We start from the raw sequence: 14,750 nt of genomic DNA, 5'->3' as shown, positions 1-14,750 counted from the left end.
CGGCTCCCACGCCCATCAGTGCACCGGAGGGGTCGCCTCTCAACACCCTCGGAAGACGCCCATAGAACACTGGCTCTACGCCAGGCGCTCGCCCTTGCCGTCGACCCAAACCAGTCCATCTGTTGTCTTAAGAATGAGTATATATAGTGTACATGAATCCATGATAGCGATGCGCTCGACTTCGCTACCTTACATACCTACTATGTTCCCTAACCAAAATTGGCATCCCGTCAATCAATCCGCCCGTCCTCAGAAAGCGGCGATCCTGCTACTCACCCTCCTGGCCCGTCCACTACGACGGACAGCGGACGCAGGAGATTCCGACCCGCCAGGCTCATCCCTAGCCACGGCCCTACGCTTCGTCGCCGGCTGGTGCTCGTCAGACATGGTCGGGGTGGTAGTCTCCTCCGCTTTCGATACATGCACCGACGACGGCCTCTTGCGACCGCGGATCTTGGCCTCGCTCTCGGGATCCAGGTATCTATGGATCATCCTGTGGTCGAGGATCCGTTCCTCCTTGTCCCGAGCACCGGCCTTCTCCGTCTTCGGCCAGACGTAGCCGTAGAGCTTGGAGTGCCGCTCGCAGCGAGGGCAAGAGCTCTTGGTGAAATAGGCGTTGGCTTGGACGAAGGCTTTCTCGCACACCATGCATCGGATCCACGCCATCTCGGGCTCTGAGAGGAGGAGCGGCGTTAGTGTGTAATCTCCGGGTACCCGATTACGAGCAGGCGGCGTGGTTTCCTTGATAAATCGCCTCTTCTGATACTTCCGCTTCCTCCCAGATCCTTCCCGCGTAGACGTCATGCTTTGTTTCCCTTGGTCGTCCTTTTCGTTTTCTTGTTCCTCTGTCGTCTCTACGGTCTCGACATGGACAATAGTCGGAGCAGGGTCGACGATGGGTTCGACGGTGGGAGCATTGAGAGCAAGCGTGGTCGAGTCCTCCTCACAAGCCAAGCAGGCCGACTCTTGGCTGGATGGCGGCGTCGCCATGTGGCCGGAAAACTCGGGAGAAGAAAGAAGAACCGAAACAGAGACGGGAACAGGCCTTACTGGTCGGTCAGGCCGTCGATCCATGATGGATGTTTCGCGCGGCCTGTGGTACATGGTCATCTGAGATAGGACATCGTCCGCCGAATCATCCGAGTCCTCTTGCTTGAGAACGGAGATTTTCCGTGGGACTTCCATTGGCCTGGGTGAATAGATAACGAGAGGATCGGGGCTCTCGTGATCTGGCGATGTGATGTCTGTGGAGGGCCCGCTATCACCTGGGGCAAGCGAAGAACTACGGGCCGATTGCGAAGAAGAGCTACTCCGGGAGCCTCCGAGGACGAGGGGGATGGGAGCCGACTGCGACTCCGATAGTTTCAATTTCTTCGAGGGCGTGAAAGGCGGCGTAATGATGGCATCGGTGGCTGTACGTTTATTTGTGAAGGCAGGAGGTGGCGGAAGCATGGGCGAGTTGGCGGCTATAATACCATTGCCGGTAAAGTGAGCATTGCCGGCGTTGAGATTGCTGGCATCGCTGGTGAGGGAGTCTCGGTTGCTCGACTTTCGAGAGGGGCGCGACTTGGAAATGCGCGGGCGCATATCTGGGGTAAGCGCAGGGGTGCGGGTGAGGGTGCGCGAGGCGCGGTCGACGCTATCGTCCCGCCTCCGACGACGCAACGAGTATTCCTCGGTCGGCGTCGGCGCACCCTCACCTTCTATGCTGGGCTTGACCGACTGCGACTGGTCTGTACTGGCCCACCCATTGACATGGCGATCTTCGCATGTCTTGCAAAGGCATTCGCAGTTGTTCGGACCAAAGTAATTCTCGGCGTAGGTGACGGTGATTTCCTCGCCGACGTCGATGCTGGTGGTGGCAATGATCTCAATGCCGGCCTGACCCGTCGTCACAAGCTTGGCATTGGCCTTGCAGTCATGATTAGCGAAGCGGGCAGGGCCCATGAACAGGCTGGCGCACTTGTTCCGGGACGAGACGACGATGCTGAAGTCCTTCTTCCGCGCCGTCATCTCACGCTCCTCTTCAGGCGTGATGACGACTTGGATGCCGGCGAGGTACTTGATGGTCTCGTTCCTCTTAATGAAGCGACGTGCGGTGATGGCAGCTTCGTGCGATACAATGGTGTACCGGTTGGTCGAATTAACCTCCCAGGGGGAATCGGGGAGATAGATCTGCATGTATCGCCGCAGATGGCCGCGAAAGTCGGCTTTCTCCTTGTCCGTCCTGAGGCCATTGTAGAATTTGCTCAGGCCGTCGGTGGCGAGCAACCTACTTTCGGCGGCAGCGAGGTCCTTGTTGAGGACAATCTCCGACTGGATGATTTTGCTTATCTCCTCTTCTCGGACACCCCTGGACGGGTGGTAGGAGGAACGGTTCTTGGGGATGGTGGTCCAGTAAAAGGCCTAGCAGAGGTCAGAAGGAAAGTCCAATTGAGCGACACCTTAACACCATCTGGAGCTACCAACGTACATGGTCAACAAGGGCATCGGTCAAGATGTCGTCGTAGCTGGCGAGTTGCGCCAAGGTCAGAGGCTTCCTCTTCGCAGCCTTGGCCTTGGCAGGCATGTTGTCTCGGCAACCGAGCGCACAGAGTCCAATGCCAGTGCGGACTGTGGAGAGGGAAAGGAGGTTCGAAGGGAGCGATAAGGACGAGAGAGAGATACCGAATGCCAGAATCTCAGTCGCAGCAGGTGGTCCTGTTCGAGAGTGAGATGCGGGCAAGATTTCCCAACAATGAGGCGGCTTTGGTCGAGACTTCCGACTGAAATGAAATGGAGAGCAATGTGGAAAGTACGGTGTCGGCAAGGGATGGGGTATGGCGACACGATAGCGAGAGGCAGTTGCCTAAACGGAAAAGGAAGTATCGGAAAATGTCAGTTCATGAAAATTAGTTGTCGTATCTGCTCTGGGGGTGTTGGTGAAGTGAATGACGAGTCGGCAATCTGAATCTCCTGGGCTGTTGTAGGAGAGAGGGAGGATGTCGGTCAAGGGAGATGGTATATGAATAAGATAATTAAAGGAGCGCAATAGAAAGTCTCAAATGAGACTATCTGTCTTTTTCTTTTTCTTGTTCTCGTTCATTAATGTCGGTCCCCAAAGGACTTGGGAGTGTTGAGAAAGGAAATGTGAGAAGAGGTAAGAGGGAAATAAAGGGAAGCGATCGTACGAAGTTGTAAGTAGGTAGTACAAACTACCCTATACCTACCTGACTTCGCTGCTAAGGTATGAGAAGGAGCTCCTGAGAAAGTAGTGAGTAGATGATAGCAGGGACTCATGCTATTGGCTGTCCGCCTCAAACTGTGGCTGGCAGTGCCACTGCGAGTGGCTGAGTAAAGCTCCACTCTTCGGATGCGGCACCACATATTTCCATTCCAGATTCACGATCCAGTTGCGTCGGTCTGAACATTGAATTTGGGTTTTTCTCGAATTGAGAGGAGAGACAACGACGAGTTCGACTTTCGCCAGCCTCGCGAGGAGGACCAGAGCCGCCAAGATGATCCAATTAAAGGTCAGGAGCTTTTCCAGCTTACTCTCTCACGGCCGAACCGTTAAACCCGTCCCAAACAAATCTAACAAGCCGATAGTCAATAATCAACTGCATCGACAACTCGGGCGCTGCCCTCGTCGAGTGCGCCATGGTCGTCGGACGGAAAGGCGCCGCACGCATCGGTACGAATGAACCATTATCCCTCCCGGTCTTCAACTTCAACTCTCGAGCTAACCCACCTTGTCCTCTCAGGCGACCGAATCGTCGTAGTCGTCCAGAAAGACCGCGGCAACGCCGACAGCGTGGGCGTCTCGCAAGCCAACAAAGTCCGCCGAGGCGACATGCGCCACGCCGTCATCGTCCGCACGAAATACAAGACCCAGCGCCGCGACGGCTCCGTCATCCGCTTCGACGACAACGCCTGCGTCCTCATCAACAAGGCCGGCGACCCTGTCGGTACCCGCATCAACGGCGTCGTGGCAGAGGAACTGAGGAGGAAGAAATGGAGCAAGATCTTGTCCATGGCCCCTATGCATGCGTAGACGCATACGCGAAGAAGGGCTCGCGAAGATTATTTGAGACATCTCAGCAGCGGCAGTCGTGGAAGCAAAACGAGAAGAAGCATACCCTGTAATGTGTAAGAGGAGGAACAGGATCCGACCAAGAAAACACCTAGTCCGAGTCCATCACGACGACGGATGTGTACAATACGTTTCTCTTTCTTTCTTTGCGTGAGCCGGCGTTTACCGGTTGGGAAGTGGATGACCGGGCACATCTACTTGTTTGGGGGCCCGTTGTACAATTCAGCAGAGAAGAAACATGGAACTCGTGGATAGTAGGAAAAGAATATCGAAACAACACCCACCAACATCACCATTGCCATCACATTCGTATTATGCCAGTGTATTGAGCGTCTGTATAATGCCAGAAATAGTAACACCGCACGCCATACCGCGATACCGAAAGCAGGGCAATGTAGGCTACAATGCCAAATAAAACCGATCCAGCAACGCCTCCCGCCTTTCCAAGTTTTATATGGTTCTTCAGGTTCTTTCGTCAACATGTCCAACGGGTTCTCGTCCGCCTGGGTAGCATGACATAAGAGTCGTCATATCATGTCATCACTGCGTCTGGAAAATGTGACCGCACTCGCAGCAAACGTAGAAAAGTTTCTGGGAGGAAATAAACGGTCAGCAGGCTGAATGAATGCTTGAAGTAGTTGATTGTGTGCTCACCATGCCCGTTTCTGCACTCCGCTGCTGGGATTGGAAGAATACGGCCTCGTTGTGGTTGCACTGGGGGCAGTTGATGATTTCGCGGGGGAGCTAGACCGGACAGGTTCAGTCAGCCGCCTGGTTTCCAAGAAACGAGGTGAAGTCCAATTTAAAGGAAAAAAAGAAAGAAAATGGGAATCCTGGCAAGTTAAAAGAAAAGGTTTGGCGGGGGAAAAAAAGGTCGTCTCATCGAGGTCGCGTCGCTCCTAATCCGGTGTTATCGTTGCACAAGAATGTAGAATGCCACGGTGGCTGTCGTTACCAGTCCCCCATGAATACACCCTGGCCGGGAGTATTCAGGATTGCGTCCATCGGATCAAAAGTCGAACCGTTGTCGGTGATGGCGCTGGAGGGCTCTGGCTCCTCGTCGTAGCAAGCAAAGGGATCGTTCTCGGCCAGGAGGATGACCTCGTGGAGGGACATTGCAGCATTATGTTTGGGAAGCAGTTCAGGTTGATCAATAGGAGCGAGGCCAATGCCCGTGATGTCGAGGTGGAAAGCTGCCCCACAGAGCTGGGCCTTTTCCTCGTCGCCCTCGTGAATGTAGGGATGTTCGGGGTAACCCAGGTCGGCCACAGGAATCGCATCGACGTAAAACAGGTCAGATCCCTGCCGGCACTGATCGCAACGCAGCGTCTCGCCGCAGCAGAGGCAGGTCTCCGGGATGAAAGTCCGGCCATACTTCTCCCACTCTTCCCCCTTCATCCACTGAGTACCATAAGAAATATTACCTACCGTGGGGTCAGAGCCAACGTCCTGGGTGACGCCGGCCGTCTCGCCCGCGGCGTTGTTCATGACGTTGCGAAAGACGCAGGTCGAGGTGGCTTGCTCGGTGAAGTGGCAGGTACGGCAGGTGAACTGAAGCCGGTGTGTCTCTTCGTCTTCCTTGGGGTAGAGCATGTTGGAGCACTCGGAGCAGAATCGGAAGGTGATCTGTTCGACCGCGGATTTGCCCTGGTGGTCATCGGTGGCGGTAGACGCGGGCGTCGACATGTTTGAGGGAGGATCTTGCGGATTCTCCTGCGAGTGGAAGTGGTGCGATGGGAAAGGAAAGGGGACGAAGAGAAGCTGAGTGCAAAAAAGCGCAAAATTTCTGGAGAGGGAAAGCTCGTAGGGTTGAAATTGGTGCGAGGAAGAAATGGTCTTTGGTTCGTTGCCTCGTTGTGTGTTGCCTGTTCGTGTATCCGCACGTTGTAGGGAGAAGGAAACGGAGGAGTCGAGTCGAGAATTGTGCCGGTCTATAGTGGGAGGGTGACAAACAAAAGTGGTAGGCGGTAAGACGTCAGTGAACTAACTGGTGGCGCAGTTACTTTTTACCTGAACCTAGGTAATCAGTCATCTCCTTCCAGAAATAAGCCTTCTTCCCAAAAAGGTACGGATAAAACATCGATACGTATTAGGTCCACTAGGCATCCATCATACAATGACATATTGGGTCACGCACCTCATCCCTCGTGGCAGGTCAACTTAAAGCGAAACACGCGTGACCATATTTCTAAGGTACTTCGTACTTTCGTACAATGGCGAGGCATTGCGGTACCTAAGGTAGGTACCTTAAGGTACAATTTCGCACGATGCCTTGGTTCCACGCAGCCAATACCCAACGCGAAGTACGAAGTACTGTATACTACCGAGTACAAGGCGCACCAGCTGCCTTCCTGCTTCCATCATTCGACCCCCACACCTTCCATACCACCAGGGGTCACGGTACACAGTGCATCTGGACTCAGCGCATTATCCGCTTCGGGGGTGGTTCTGTCCTGCCCGCCACAGTGTCTATGTCTGATAACCTTACGGTGCCCCTCCAGACCAAACCCTTTAAACCCCTCCTACCGCCCTTGACATCCTCCAACGTCACTGGCCACCAGGTCTCGACTGGTAGCTTCCCCAGGTCCCTCATTGATTTCATGTGGATCCGCCATGGTGTGTGACTTGCTCTTCTCACTTCCCCATTGGAAGGACAACTCGTTTGTACCAGGTACTACCTGAGTTCTTGAGTACCTCCTCCCACCCCATCCGGCACATCAATCTTGTTCAGCTCGTGCACTATAACAACATCAAGGCCTAATTCCAATTCTTCTCCCACTTCATACCCTTATATCTTACTCACTCTCCTCTCAGACACTCCCGGTCTTTATTGCTTCACATTCGCTCTATTCAATCGCTTGTTATCCGCCTGCTCTCTGGTCTCCCTCCCGTCTGCTACTCAATCCTGTGCAGGTCCAGAGCCTCTCGCTTTGCCCATTATACCCACCATCGTCCACTGGAGACGAAACAAAAAACTACAGTAGCTTGCCACGCGCACACGATTCCGGGTCTACAAACATGGTATGAAAACAAAGGAACCCTAACCCGCCCTCAACGTTTCTCCCATCCTTTGGTCCTTGTTGCTGACACACCGGCGCCTGCTCCGTCGTTGCCAGGCTGACACAGGTCTCCCCGCCAATTGGGAGGTTCGACACTCCAATTCGAAGAACCTACCCTACTATTTCAATACGACCGACAAGGTCTCCCGCTGGGAACCTCCCCCAGGCACCGACACCGAAAAACTGAAGCGGTACATGGCCACCCACCACTCGGCCGCCGTCGCACCTCCAGCCCCGCCAGGCCAGATCCCCGAAGGGAAGATTCGCGCCGCTCACCTGCTGGTCAAGCACGAAGACAGCCGCCGCCCTTCCTCATGGCGCCAGGAACGCATCGAACGTTCCAAGGACGAAGCTCGCTCCATCCTCCGCGGCTACGAAGAGAAGATTCGTTCCGGCCAGGCTTCCCTGGCCGAACTCGCTGTCACCGAAAGCGACTGTAGCAGTGCCCGTAAGGGTGGGGACCTCGGCTACTTTGGCAAGGGCGATATGCAGCGCGAGTTCGAGGATGCGGCATTTTCTCTCAAGGTCGGCGAGCTTTCTGGCATTGTCGAGACTGCTAGCGGTGTCCATTTGATTGAGAGGTCTGTCTCCTCCCTTCCTTCTCCCCCATATATTCAGTCGCTTTGATCCTCTGGCAGGTCCTGACACCATATTGTAGGCTGGAGTAGTTTGCGCATCACCGACAGGGAACAGGAAGTGAAAATGGCGATATCGGATATGAACTACAGAGAGGTGGCCGCCGTGTATCACCATGGGTAAGCAGTCGACAGTCATTTACCGCACTATACATTTGTATCTCGTTTTCTGGGATTGTAACCCGTCTGCAAGCCAGGGAAAAGCGAGTATAGGGAAAGCTATCTTTTTTTTTTCTTTCTTCTTTTTTTCTTTAAACCTTCCTCAGGCCCCAATCCGTATTCAGAGAGTCATGCTCAGGCACAAGTGGTCTTGCACTTCGTCTTCCCGTAGACTATAGGATTTTCTCACCGCATCAGCGCCTTCAAAGTGCCCCTGAAAGGTTCCACCGCCGTGAAAACCACCGTCATTACCCCAAACACAGTCATCGACAACGCTGCATATGGCGCCGCCCGACTCTTCCTCTCGTACAGGTAGGAAACGCCCATCGCAGCGCCGTTGACCCCGATAGTCGTCCCTGCCGCTATGATCATCGCGTCATCACGGTCATTATCATCATCGCCTACCTCCTCCATTCCCGTCCCATCTTGCCGCTCTTTCTCCTTCTCTTTTCCATGGCAACCAGGAGTGTCAACGACGCCCAACCTCCCGAGAACGAACGGATAGAGCAGCTGTCCCACGATCCCATTGCTCACCACCAGAGCCGCGTTGACGACCTGGTTTCCGTCTAGTGCCTCCATAGCCGGCCGCGCCAGAGCGAGTGTGGTGCACCGTGCTGCGAACGCCAGGCTGGGCGCCGCGCCTAGCCCGAGCGCGAAGTGTCCCAGAAGCGGCGCTGCAAAGGCGTTGAGGGCAGCCGCAGCCGTGGAGATGAGGACCACGACGACGCCCGCGCGGGAGGCGAGCTGCGCCCTGCATTCCTGCAGCTTGAAGCCCCATACCACGATGCCGCTCTCCAGGAGCGAGAGTGCGGCGTCGCCTGCTCCGAAGTGGGGGGTTTTCGTCGGCTTGAGCGGGTATATCGATGCCTGGTGCGACCATAGCTCCGAAAGCGACGTGCCACTTGTGAAGGTCGCTAGGACGGTGGGGAGGGGCGTGCTGGTCGCGGCGGATTTGGCGCGGGTGTAGGCTGTCATGGCGAGCGTAGTGAGGAGAACGGGATTGAGGAGGGTGGTGAAGGTCAGTTTTAGGTTCGAGGCCAGCGGGGTGGTTGACGGTCTGCTCTGACTTCGCGTTGTGAGGATACGTTGGAGCCTGGTGCTTGTAATCCAGGTAAGCCACATCACACAGCCATCTAAAACGCGATCGTCTCCAGTCCGGTGGGATACCGGGATGGCAACCGTGATGAGGAGGAACAAGGAGAGGGCGATGGGGTAGTATGTCTTGAAAGAGGCCGGAATGCTCCAACTGCTGGGTTTCTCATTATCTCTTTCGTTCTGCTGCTGTCTCTCAGTCTCGCCCTGTTTGGGCGCTTCTTGGGGCGACAGCTGTGACTCGGATGTCGGAGAGATATTCTCGACTTTAGCAAGGTAGATCGAAGCGGCTCTAGCCTCAGGGACCAGTGTGCCTTCCCGTTCTGTAAGGGTAGCTGAGTTCCGGAGAGTGCTGACGTCGGATGATCTCCGCATCAAGGGCGGAGCTAACTCAAGCTGAGAAGGCGGCGTAGGCATGCAGGTCGACTTGTCAGGCCTTTGTGATGGTGTTCCCTTGTTATTGGAGAAGTAGCGAGGCAGACATGAGACTCCGGTTAAGACTCCCCAGCCCAGTATGAAGATCAGGGGCCAGAAGATGATGTTTGTGAGAACTATATGATATTAGGACTGCCGTTAGCGATATAGCCAATTGGAACTAGGCAGATATGTAGGTCAGGCATGGGTATAATATACCAAAGTTTCCGATGACTGCACCGATTTCCCTTCCGCCTAGGGCTTCGTCGGGACTGATAGCCACAAGGGGCACTGGGAAACCGATCCCTATGTTCCTGTTGATAAAGTCGACCTTCCCGGGTTGTGTCAGTAATTACTTCGCGTGATCCGAGACAATGCAAGTTATCTGGGACTCACCTTGGACTTGACTCTGAGGTGGTAGAACTCATCAGAGGTTTTGCAAACTTGATGCAGCAAAGTCATAAACAGGAAAACAACGACCATGCTGAAAATGGCCGAGAAATATTCCAAGGCAGCAAGTCGGAGAGCAAGACTGAGACTCCATATCAGAAGCTCGCTGAAGAGGTAGATGATAACAACCCAGAAGAGCTCGTTAACAACTCCTGCCACACCATGCAAATACGGCGCACAGGCCATGCGAGCACCGAGTTGTCTCAGACAACCATTGGGATAAGTAACCGCACCCATGATCAGTTCGCGTGACCGGGTGATGAAGATCACGGGTATCCTAGATCATGTTCTGGAGGTAAGACAACCACAAAGCCGTAAGTTAGGAGAGCAAGTTTTGTGTTTCAGTTCAGGGATCCACGTTCAACGGTACAAAATGAAAGAGAACGCGTGAGCACCAGCTTGTTTTAAAAAGCAGTTACACCCGGGCCTGGAGGCAACAACAGATAGTGGTGATTATCTCCAAACACGGCAAGAGGTTGAGCGCGCGGCAGGCACTTACCCGCCTGCTTCTCTGATATCAGTAGAAAGAAACGGGTAACAGCTACAGAAGAGCTTCTATTAACTCTGAATCTTGAGTAACATGCCAGAGAAATCGGTATGTGAATCATATGCTTGAGTGTGGATTGCATAATAATGAGACTAACCGCACTTGCCGATCTGTTTCTAGCCTTGCCTCTGCTCCTTCTCCTCTACAATATAAGACTTCACTGGGAATATCAAGTGTGGAGATTTTTTCCTTCCTTCCCCGGGACCTGAGAGACCATGGGGGGAAAGAGAATCGAGATGACCTGTCACACTTGGGGGTGCTGATACCAGAGCACAAACAGAATAACCCCTCCCCATATCTCTCCTTCCGAGGTTCGTTTGTCAAACCATCAGACTACAAATCACACAAGATAAGCACATCAGGATGTGCCAGCCCGGAGCATGCTCCGGATGGGCCAGGAATTTGTAGATGCTAGACTCCGGTGTACGTTGGCTGTTCTATGGACCACGAGTTTAACCGCCCGAGCAGATATTGCGGGTAACCATGATAACTCAAACCTCAAACGAGGAAGCTCTATGACATCAACCAGCATTACCAAATGAATGGACCTCAAGTGATTACAGATATTATGTACTAGGTCTGTTCATAGGTAGAATTGACAAGATTGGTGAAGATGGCCGACTCTGCCTGGACACGGCAGCAGTCGTAGGGCAGCATTTGCGTTTGTGGCTGCCGACAAACGACGGTAAGTGTTCCAGGTTTCTGGCACTGATATGCTGCGCAGCCTGCGCTGATTTGTCCCGCCATGATGACACGTCGGATCACGAACACCGGGTCCCAGTGTTGGTGCCCCTGACGTGCGACTACCCGCCGGCCTTGCAGGCCGGTTAGGATCTATATCACGTATGAGAGAGTGTGAGAATGCGGATAGCAAATAGAAGGTGATCAACCCATAGTTGGAAGCGAAAGAAGAAAATCGGGGACGGCGTGGGCAAATGTTTCGGGTCCCGGACAGTTGCAGACTGGTCCAACCGATCCCGCCCTCTTTACGCTCCCCCACTATGATACGTACCTTAGCATCGGTTGTCTGCCGTCCCGATATCCGAGCCCCTAATCTCAGTCGGCATCTAGGCCTTGGCTATCGATAAGGACTAGGTAGCCTCTCTGGTTGGTTCGCTTAGCACTGCCACGACACGGTGCTTAGTAAGGTACTGCGGTACTTCCAAACGTCAATGACACTATTTGGTCCGATACATAACATCCCCGTTTCGATGTTTGCTTCCCTGACCGACGGACGACAACAAGCCTCAGCCGACGGCCGCCCACGGTTTCGCTTACTTCTTGGCCAGGTTTGGTCTCTGATATACTCTCAATGTTTCTAAAGGTCTACTTCTATCCTGCTCCGGCCTTTGTCCTACCACCAGTCGATTCTGAGCAACCCGAGTGTGGTCCGTTGATCCCGTCTCGCTCGCACAAGCCGAGGCTCCTCCCTCGTTACACCTAGGTGCTGAGGAGGGGTTCTCCTTCAACGTCCCCAGGAACTCAAGTCGTGTACCGGCGCACGAGAAGGGGTACTCGGTAAACCTCGCCTGTGTCTGGGGTCATCGTCCTACCGCCAGAAGTTTTGTTCGAGAGTGTTCGCCGGCGACCCACCTCACTAGATTTCATTCCATCTCCATAGGCGGTGTGGTGCTCTGGTGACATCCGGTGACTGCCGTCTCGGCCCGTCGCGCATGAGCCGTCGTCTCAACTCCCCGGATCAGCCCCTGCGTCAACTCGAACGACAACCACGTACGTCCCCCGCCTGCGACATCGAGGCTGCCACACTAGCAGACGACTTGATTTTTTTCCTTGACACCTGGTTCTTGGCAGTGTCTATGTGACACCGACCTTCAAATCTCCAACGCGTGGAGCAATAGGGCCCCTCATCCGTTGACCCTCATCTCACACTCACATCTCTACCCCATACGCCATGGCTTGGGGAGATGGCTTCGTCGATGCCGGGACGCTCAATGGACTGCTGAGGAAGCTCGATACCGGCATTCGTATCGACGATGCATCCTTGCAGAGAGCCTTGGATGATCCCACCCACGGCCCCGCGTTCAAAGAATGGGCAAACCTCCACTTAGGCGCCGACAACCTCCTTTCCAAAGGCGAGCTTGCATTGTAAGCGCCTCCTAATCCCCCGCGTATGGATCAGCAGCTTATAATGCTGCAGATATGCGTCTCTCGATCAATCTGGTGAGGTGGACCAGCTCGTGACCTCCCAGGATCTGGCCATTGTCCCATCTGTCACTGAAGAAGAGCTCAAGACGGCGATCGAGGAGCTCAACAGATCCACGGCCTCTATCACCCGACAGACTGAAACCCTAAAGCAACATCACAATGCGCTCGCGAAGCTCATTGAAGCTGATGCTAAAGCTGCCGACTCTCGCTCTATGTTGGCGGCTAAGAAGGCAGCTAAGCAGGATGCTGAGCGCAAGAGGCTTTTGACCACGGTATACATCTTCCATCTTGAATCAAACCTTCCTCATCGGGCCACTAACCACGCAATTAGGTGGAAGAACTTTCTCAAAGCTTAAGCTTCCGAATTGCCGACCTGGAACAACAGTCCAAGGCCGCCGACGACGACCTGAACCGAACTGTGGACGAGCTTCTCCACTCCGATGATAAGCTTCTGTCGAGCCTGCAGAAGCTTGGGTGGGAACTCGATTCGGAAGATCCTGAAGACAAGGAAAACGTGGAGAGACTCCGAGAAACCTGCATGAGGTAATATTCCGATTTTCCAGGCATTCTACTGCTTGCCAATTTTAGGTACTGACCTGGTGAAGGCTCATAAAGAGTATTGTCGAGACGACACGCACAAAACTTGACAGACTCTATCTCGAGGCATTGAATACGGCACCGCTCGATGCAGGTGCTTCGATGGAGGATGTCACGGCGTTACAGGAGGAGGTCGAGTCTCTATATGCTGAGATTCTCCCTGTGGCTCAAATGTCGGTCGAGCAGCAGTACCTCGAACCAGCTCTGAAGTCATTGTCGGCCAAGAATGGACAATCCATCAACCGGTCCGCAGCTGCTGTTGTCTACGTGAGGTTTTCTACTCTGCGTTCCCCACTTGGTCTTCTTCTTTAACCCGCAAAGCCGTGGAAAGAAGAGAGGAGTGGGAATGCTGACTTGCACCAGATCAACGCCTGTCTCGAGTACCTCTTAGGTCGTGTAGACCGGCTCACACCTCATATCGGGACACTTCGCTCTCATCAAGCGGCAATATCCAGCTTCGCCCACATGATCAAGACGCAACTGGCCGTCCCCTCCGTGTCAGCAGAAAAGACAGCCCCACCACCTCAGCCCGCATCGCCTATCCGGGTCCGAAAAAACACAACCTTAAAACCAAGCTGGGACCGCCGCTCTTCCGACCTGCCCGACGAGTCCCCAGTTGAAGCCCTTCTTTGCATGCTCGCCATCGACGTGGCACAGCCGTCCACCTCCACGTCTTCTCCCCAGAATCCGAACTTGGCAGTTAGCGGCTGGGACGCTATCCCGATTCTGGCCCGAACTCAAGCCGAGCGAGAGGCAAAGGCGGATGACGTGGCGCTCAATGCCCAGGAATCTTTCGAGCACGCCACGGCGGCACATCTCGCGGACGCACGGCGGGCGATGCAGCTCCTGCGTGATAGTGTGCTTGCCGAGAGTCCCTTCGGGGCGGACGTCAAGCTCGTGGACCCGGCCATTGAGAGCTCTATCATTGTGCTGAGGCAGGAGGTTGCTAAGGTCCAGGCGCGTGTGGAGGAGATTGAATCCGTGAGGTCGTCTGCCAGGCACAAGAACAGGGGACCGACTGGAAAACAGAGGGAGTTTGTGGAGCGATGGGGGGCCTGATATATCAGTAAGGGCCCAAGGACGGGGATATATCAGGGATGAATCTGGCCAAGTTGCCATGGCCTGAGGTCGCCTCCTCTCCCTGCTATTTTCAGAGACAATACATATAGTAAGATTTGTATAATCTCCAAGTCGACACCGTTAATCTTCACACTTCGCATCCCGAGAGCCTTAAGACGTTGAAACTCCTCGTCGTGGTCGTGGACAAGTTGTGAAAGATGATTAGTCCTTTGGGCGGTTCAGACCCATATATACTTCGTACGTACTTCACTGATAATTTCCATCATTGCCTACGCCATATCACCCCAAGCTTGCTGAGATACACGTGCGTTAAGAGGCGAAAGGTAGAGTTATTGTGCGGGAATACGAGAAGCGGTGGTAAAGTAGTCGATAAATGCGCTTTCCCTCTGTTTTAAGCCTCCTACGGAGTATATATGTACGCGTCAGGGTCCAGCAGAAGCACCGAAGCGCTCTTCACGATATATTCATATAAGGTGCTT

General features: G+C 54.0%; 6 protein-coding genes across 6 annotated transcripts; 3 read left to right on the top strand and 3 right to left on the bottom strand.

The window, feature by feature from the left end:
- Window positions 1–249: 249 nt before the first annotated feature.
- Window positions 250–2,569, bottom strand: SODALDRAFT_278725 (hypothetical protein; the record flags this gene model as incomplete). The annotated part of the gene is made up of 2 exons (XM_028608131.1): window positions 250–2,406; window positions 2,474–2,569. The coding sequence occupies 2 exons, from the start codon at window positions 2,567–2,569 to the stop codon at window positions 250–252; spliced, it is 2,253 nt and encodes a 750-aa protein (XP_028465952.1).
- Window positions 2,570–3,479: 910 nt separating this feature from the next.
- SODALDRAFT_333911 (ribosomal protein L14b/L23e) lies at window positions 3,480–4,367 on the top strand. Its single transcript, XM_028612093.1, has 3 exons — window positions 3,480–3,512; window positions 3,589–3,673; window positions 3,744–4,367. Exons 1-3 carry the CDS (start codon window positions 3,498–3,500, stop codon window positions 4,031–4,033), a joined length of 390 nt encoding a protein of 129 aa, XP_028465951.1. The 5' UTR covers window positions 3,480–3,497; the 3' UTR covers window positions 4,034–4,367.
- A 2-nt stretch (window positions 4,368–4,369) lies between these two features.
- SODALDRAFT_333908 (hypothetical protein) lies at window positions 4,370–6,029 on the bottom strand. Its single transcript, XM_028612092.1, has 3 exons — window positions 5,501–6,029; window positions 4,727–4,816; window positions 4,370–4,663 (listed from the first exon to the last, which is right to left on the bottom strand). The coding sequence occupies exons 1-3, from the start codon at window positions 5,756–5,758 to the stop codon at window positions 4,613–4,615; spliced, it is 399 nt and encodes a 132-aa protein (XP_028465950.1). The 5' UTR covers window positions 5,759–6,029; the 3' UTR covers window positions 4,370–4,612.
- Window positions 6,030–6,922: 893 nt separating this feature from the next.
- On the top strand, window positions 6,923–7,992 carry SODALDRAFT_182607 (ppic-type ppiase domain-containing protein). The gene is made up of 4 exons (XM_028607068.1): window positions 6,923–7,093; window positions 7,189–7,712; window positions 7,790–7,886; window positions 7,960–7,992. Exons 1-3 carry the CDS (start codon window positions 7,091–7,093, stop codon window positions 7,797–7,799), a joined length of 537 nt encoding a protein of 178 aa, XP_028465949.1. The 5' UTR covers window positions 6,923–7,090; the 3' UTR covers window positions 7,800–7,886; window positions 7,960–7,992.
- A 16-nt stretch (window positions 7,993–8,008) lies between these two features.
- Window positions 8,009–10,118, bottom strand: SODALDRAFT_400415 (hypothetical protein; the record flags this gene model as incomplete). Its single annotated transcript, XM_028615319.1, has 3 exons — window positions 8,009–9,568; window positions 9,651–9,762; window positions 9,828–10,118. 3 exons carry the CDS (start codon window positions 10,116–10,118, stop codon window positions 8,112–8,114), a joined length of 1,860 nt encoding a protein of 619 aa, XP_028465948.1. The 3' UTR covers window positions 8,009–8,111.
- Window positions 10,119–12,049: 1,931 nt separating this feature from the next.
- SODALDRAFT_379357 (hypothetical protein) lies at window positions 12,050–14,496 on the top strand. The gene is made up of 5 exons (XM_028615036.1): window positions 12,050–12,534; window positions 12,587–12,866; window positions 12,926–13,137; window positions 13,200–13,458; window positions 13,555–14,496. Exons 1-5 carry the CDS (start codon window positions 12,341–12,343, stop codon window positions 14,248–14,250), a joined length of 1,641 nt encoding a protein of 546 aa, XP_028465947.1. The 5' UTR covers window positions 12,050–12,340; the 3' UTR covers window positions 14,251–14,496.
- The last annotated feature ends 254 nt before the right edge of the window (window positions 14,497–14,750 follow it).

Source organism: Sodiomyces alkalinus, assembly GCF_003711515.1.
Source record: "Sodiomyces alkalinus F11 unplaced genomic scaffold SODALscaffold_6, whole genome shotgun sequence".
Lineage (NCBI taxonomy): Eukaryota > Fungi > Ascomycota > Sordariomycetes > Glomerellales > Plectosphaerellaceae > Sodiomyces > Sodiomyces alkalinus.
The sequence above is the reverse complement of the archived record's forward strand: the minus strand, read 5'-3'. Positions and strand labels throughout refer to the sequence as shown.

Bases quoted from the DNA above. Each gene is read 5' to 3' on its own strand.
- SODALDRAFT_333911 (XM_028612093.1), top strand. The intron at 3,674-3,743 runs GTACGAATGAAC...TTGTCCTCTCAG, and splicing joins GAAAGGCGCCGCACGCATCG to GCGACCGAATCGTCGTAGTC.
- SODALDRAFT_333908 (XM_028612092.1), bottom strand. From the start codon at position 5,758: ATGTCGACGCCCGCGTCTACCGCCACCGATGACCACCAGGGCAAATCC. The intron at 4,817-5,500 runs GTAGGTAATATT...TGTCCGGTCTAG, and splicing joins ACGTTGGCTCTGACCCCACG to CTCCCCCGCGAAATCATCAA. The intron at 4,664-4,726 runs GTGAGCACACAA...ATTTCCTCCCAG, and splicing joins GGAGTGCAGAAACGGGCATG to AAACTTTTCTACGTTTGCTG.
- SODALDRAFT_379357 (XM_028615036.1), top strand. From the start codon at position 12,341: ATGGCTTGGGGAGATGGCTTCGTCGATGCCGGGACGCTCAATGGACTG. The intron at 12,867-12,925 runs GTATACATCTTC...CCACGCAATTAG, and splicing joins GCAAGAGGCTTTTGACCACG to GTGGAAGAACTTTCTCAAAG. The intron at 13,138-13,199 runs GTAATATTCCGA...GACCTGGTGAAG, and splicing joins CTCCGAGAAACCTGCATGAG to GCTCATAAAGAGTATTGTCG.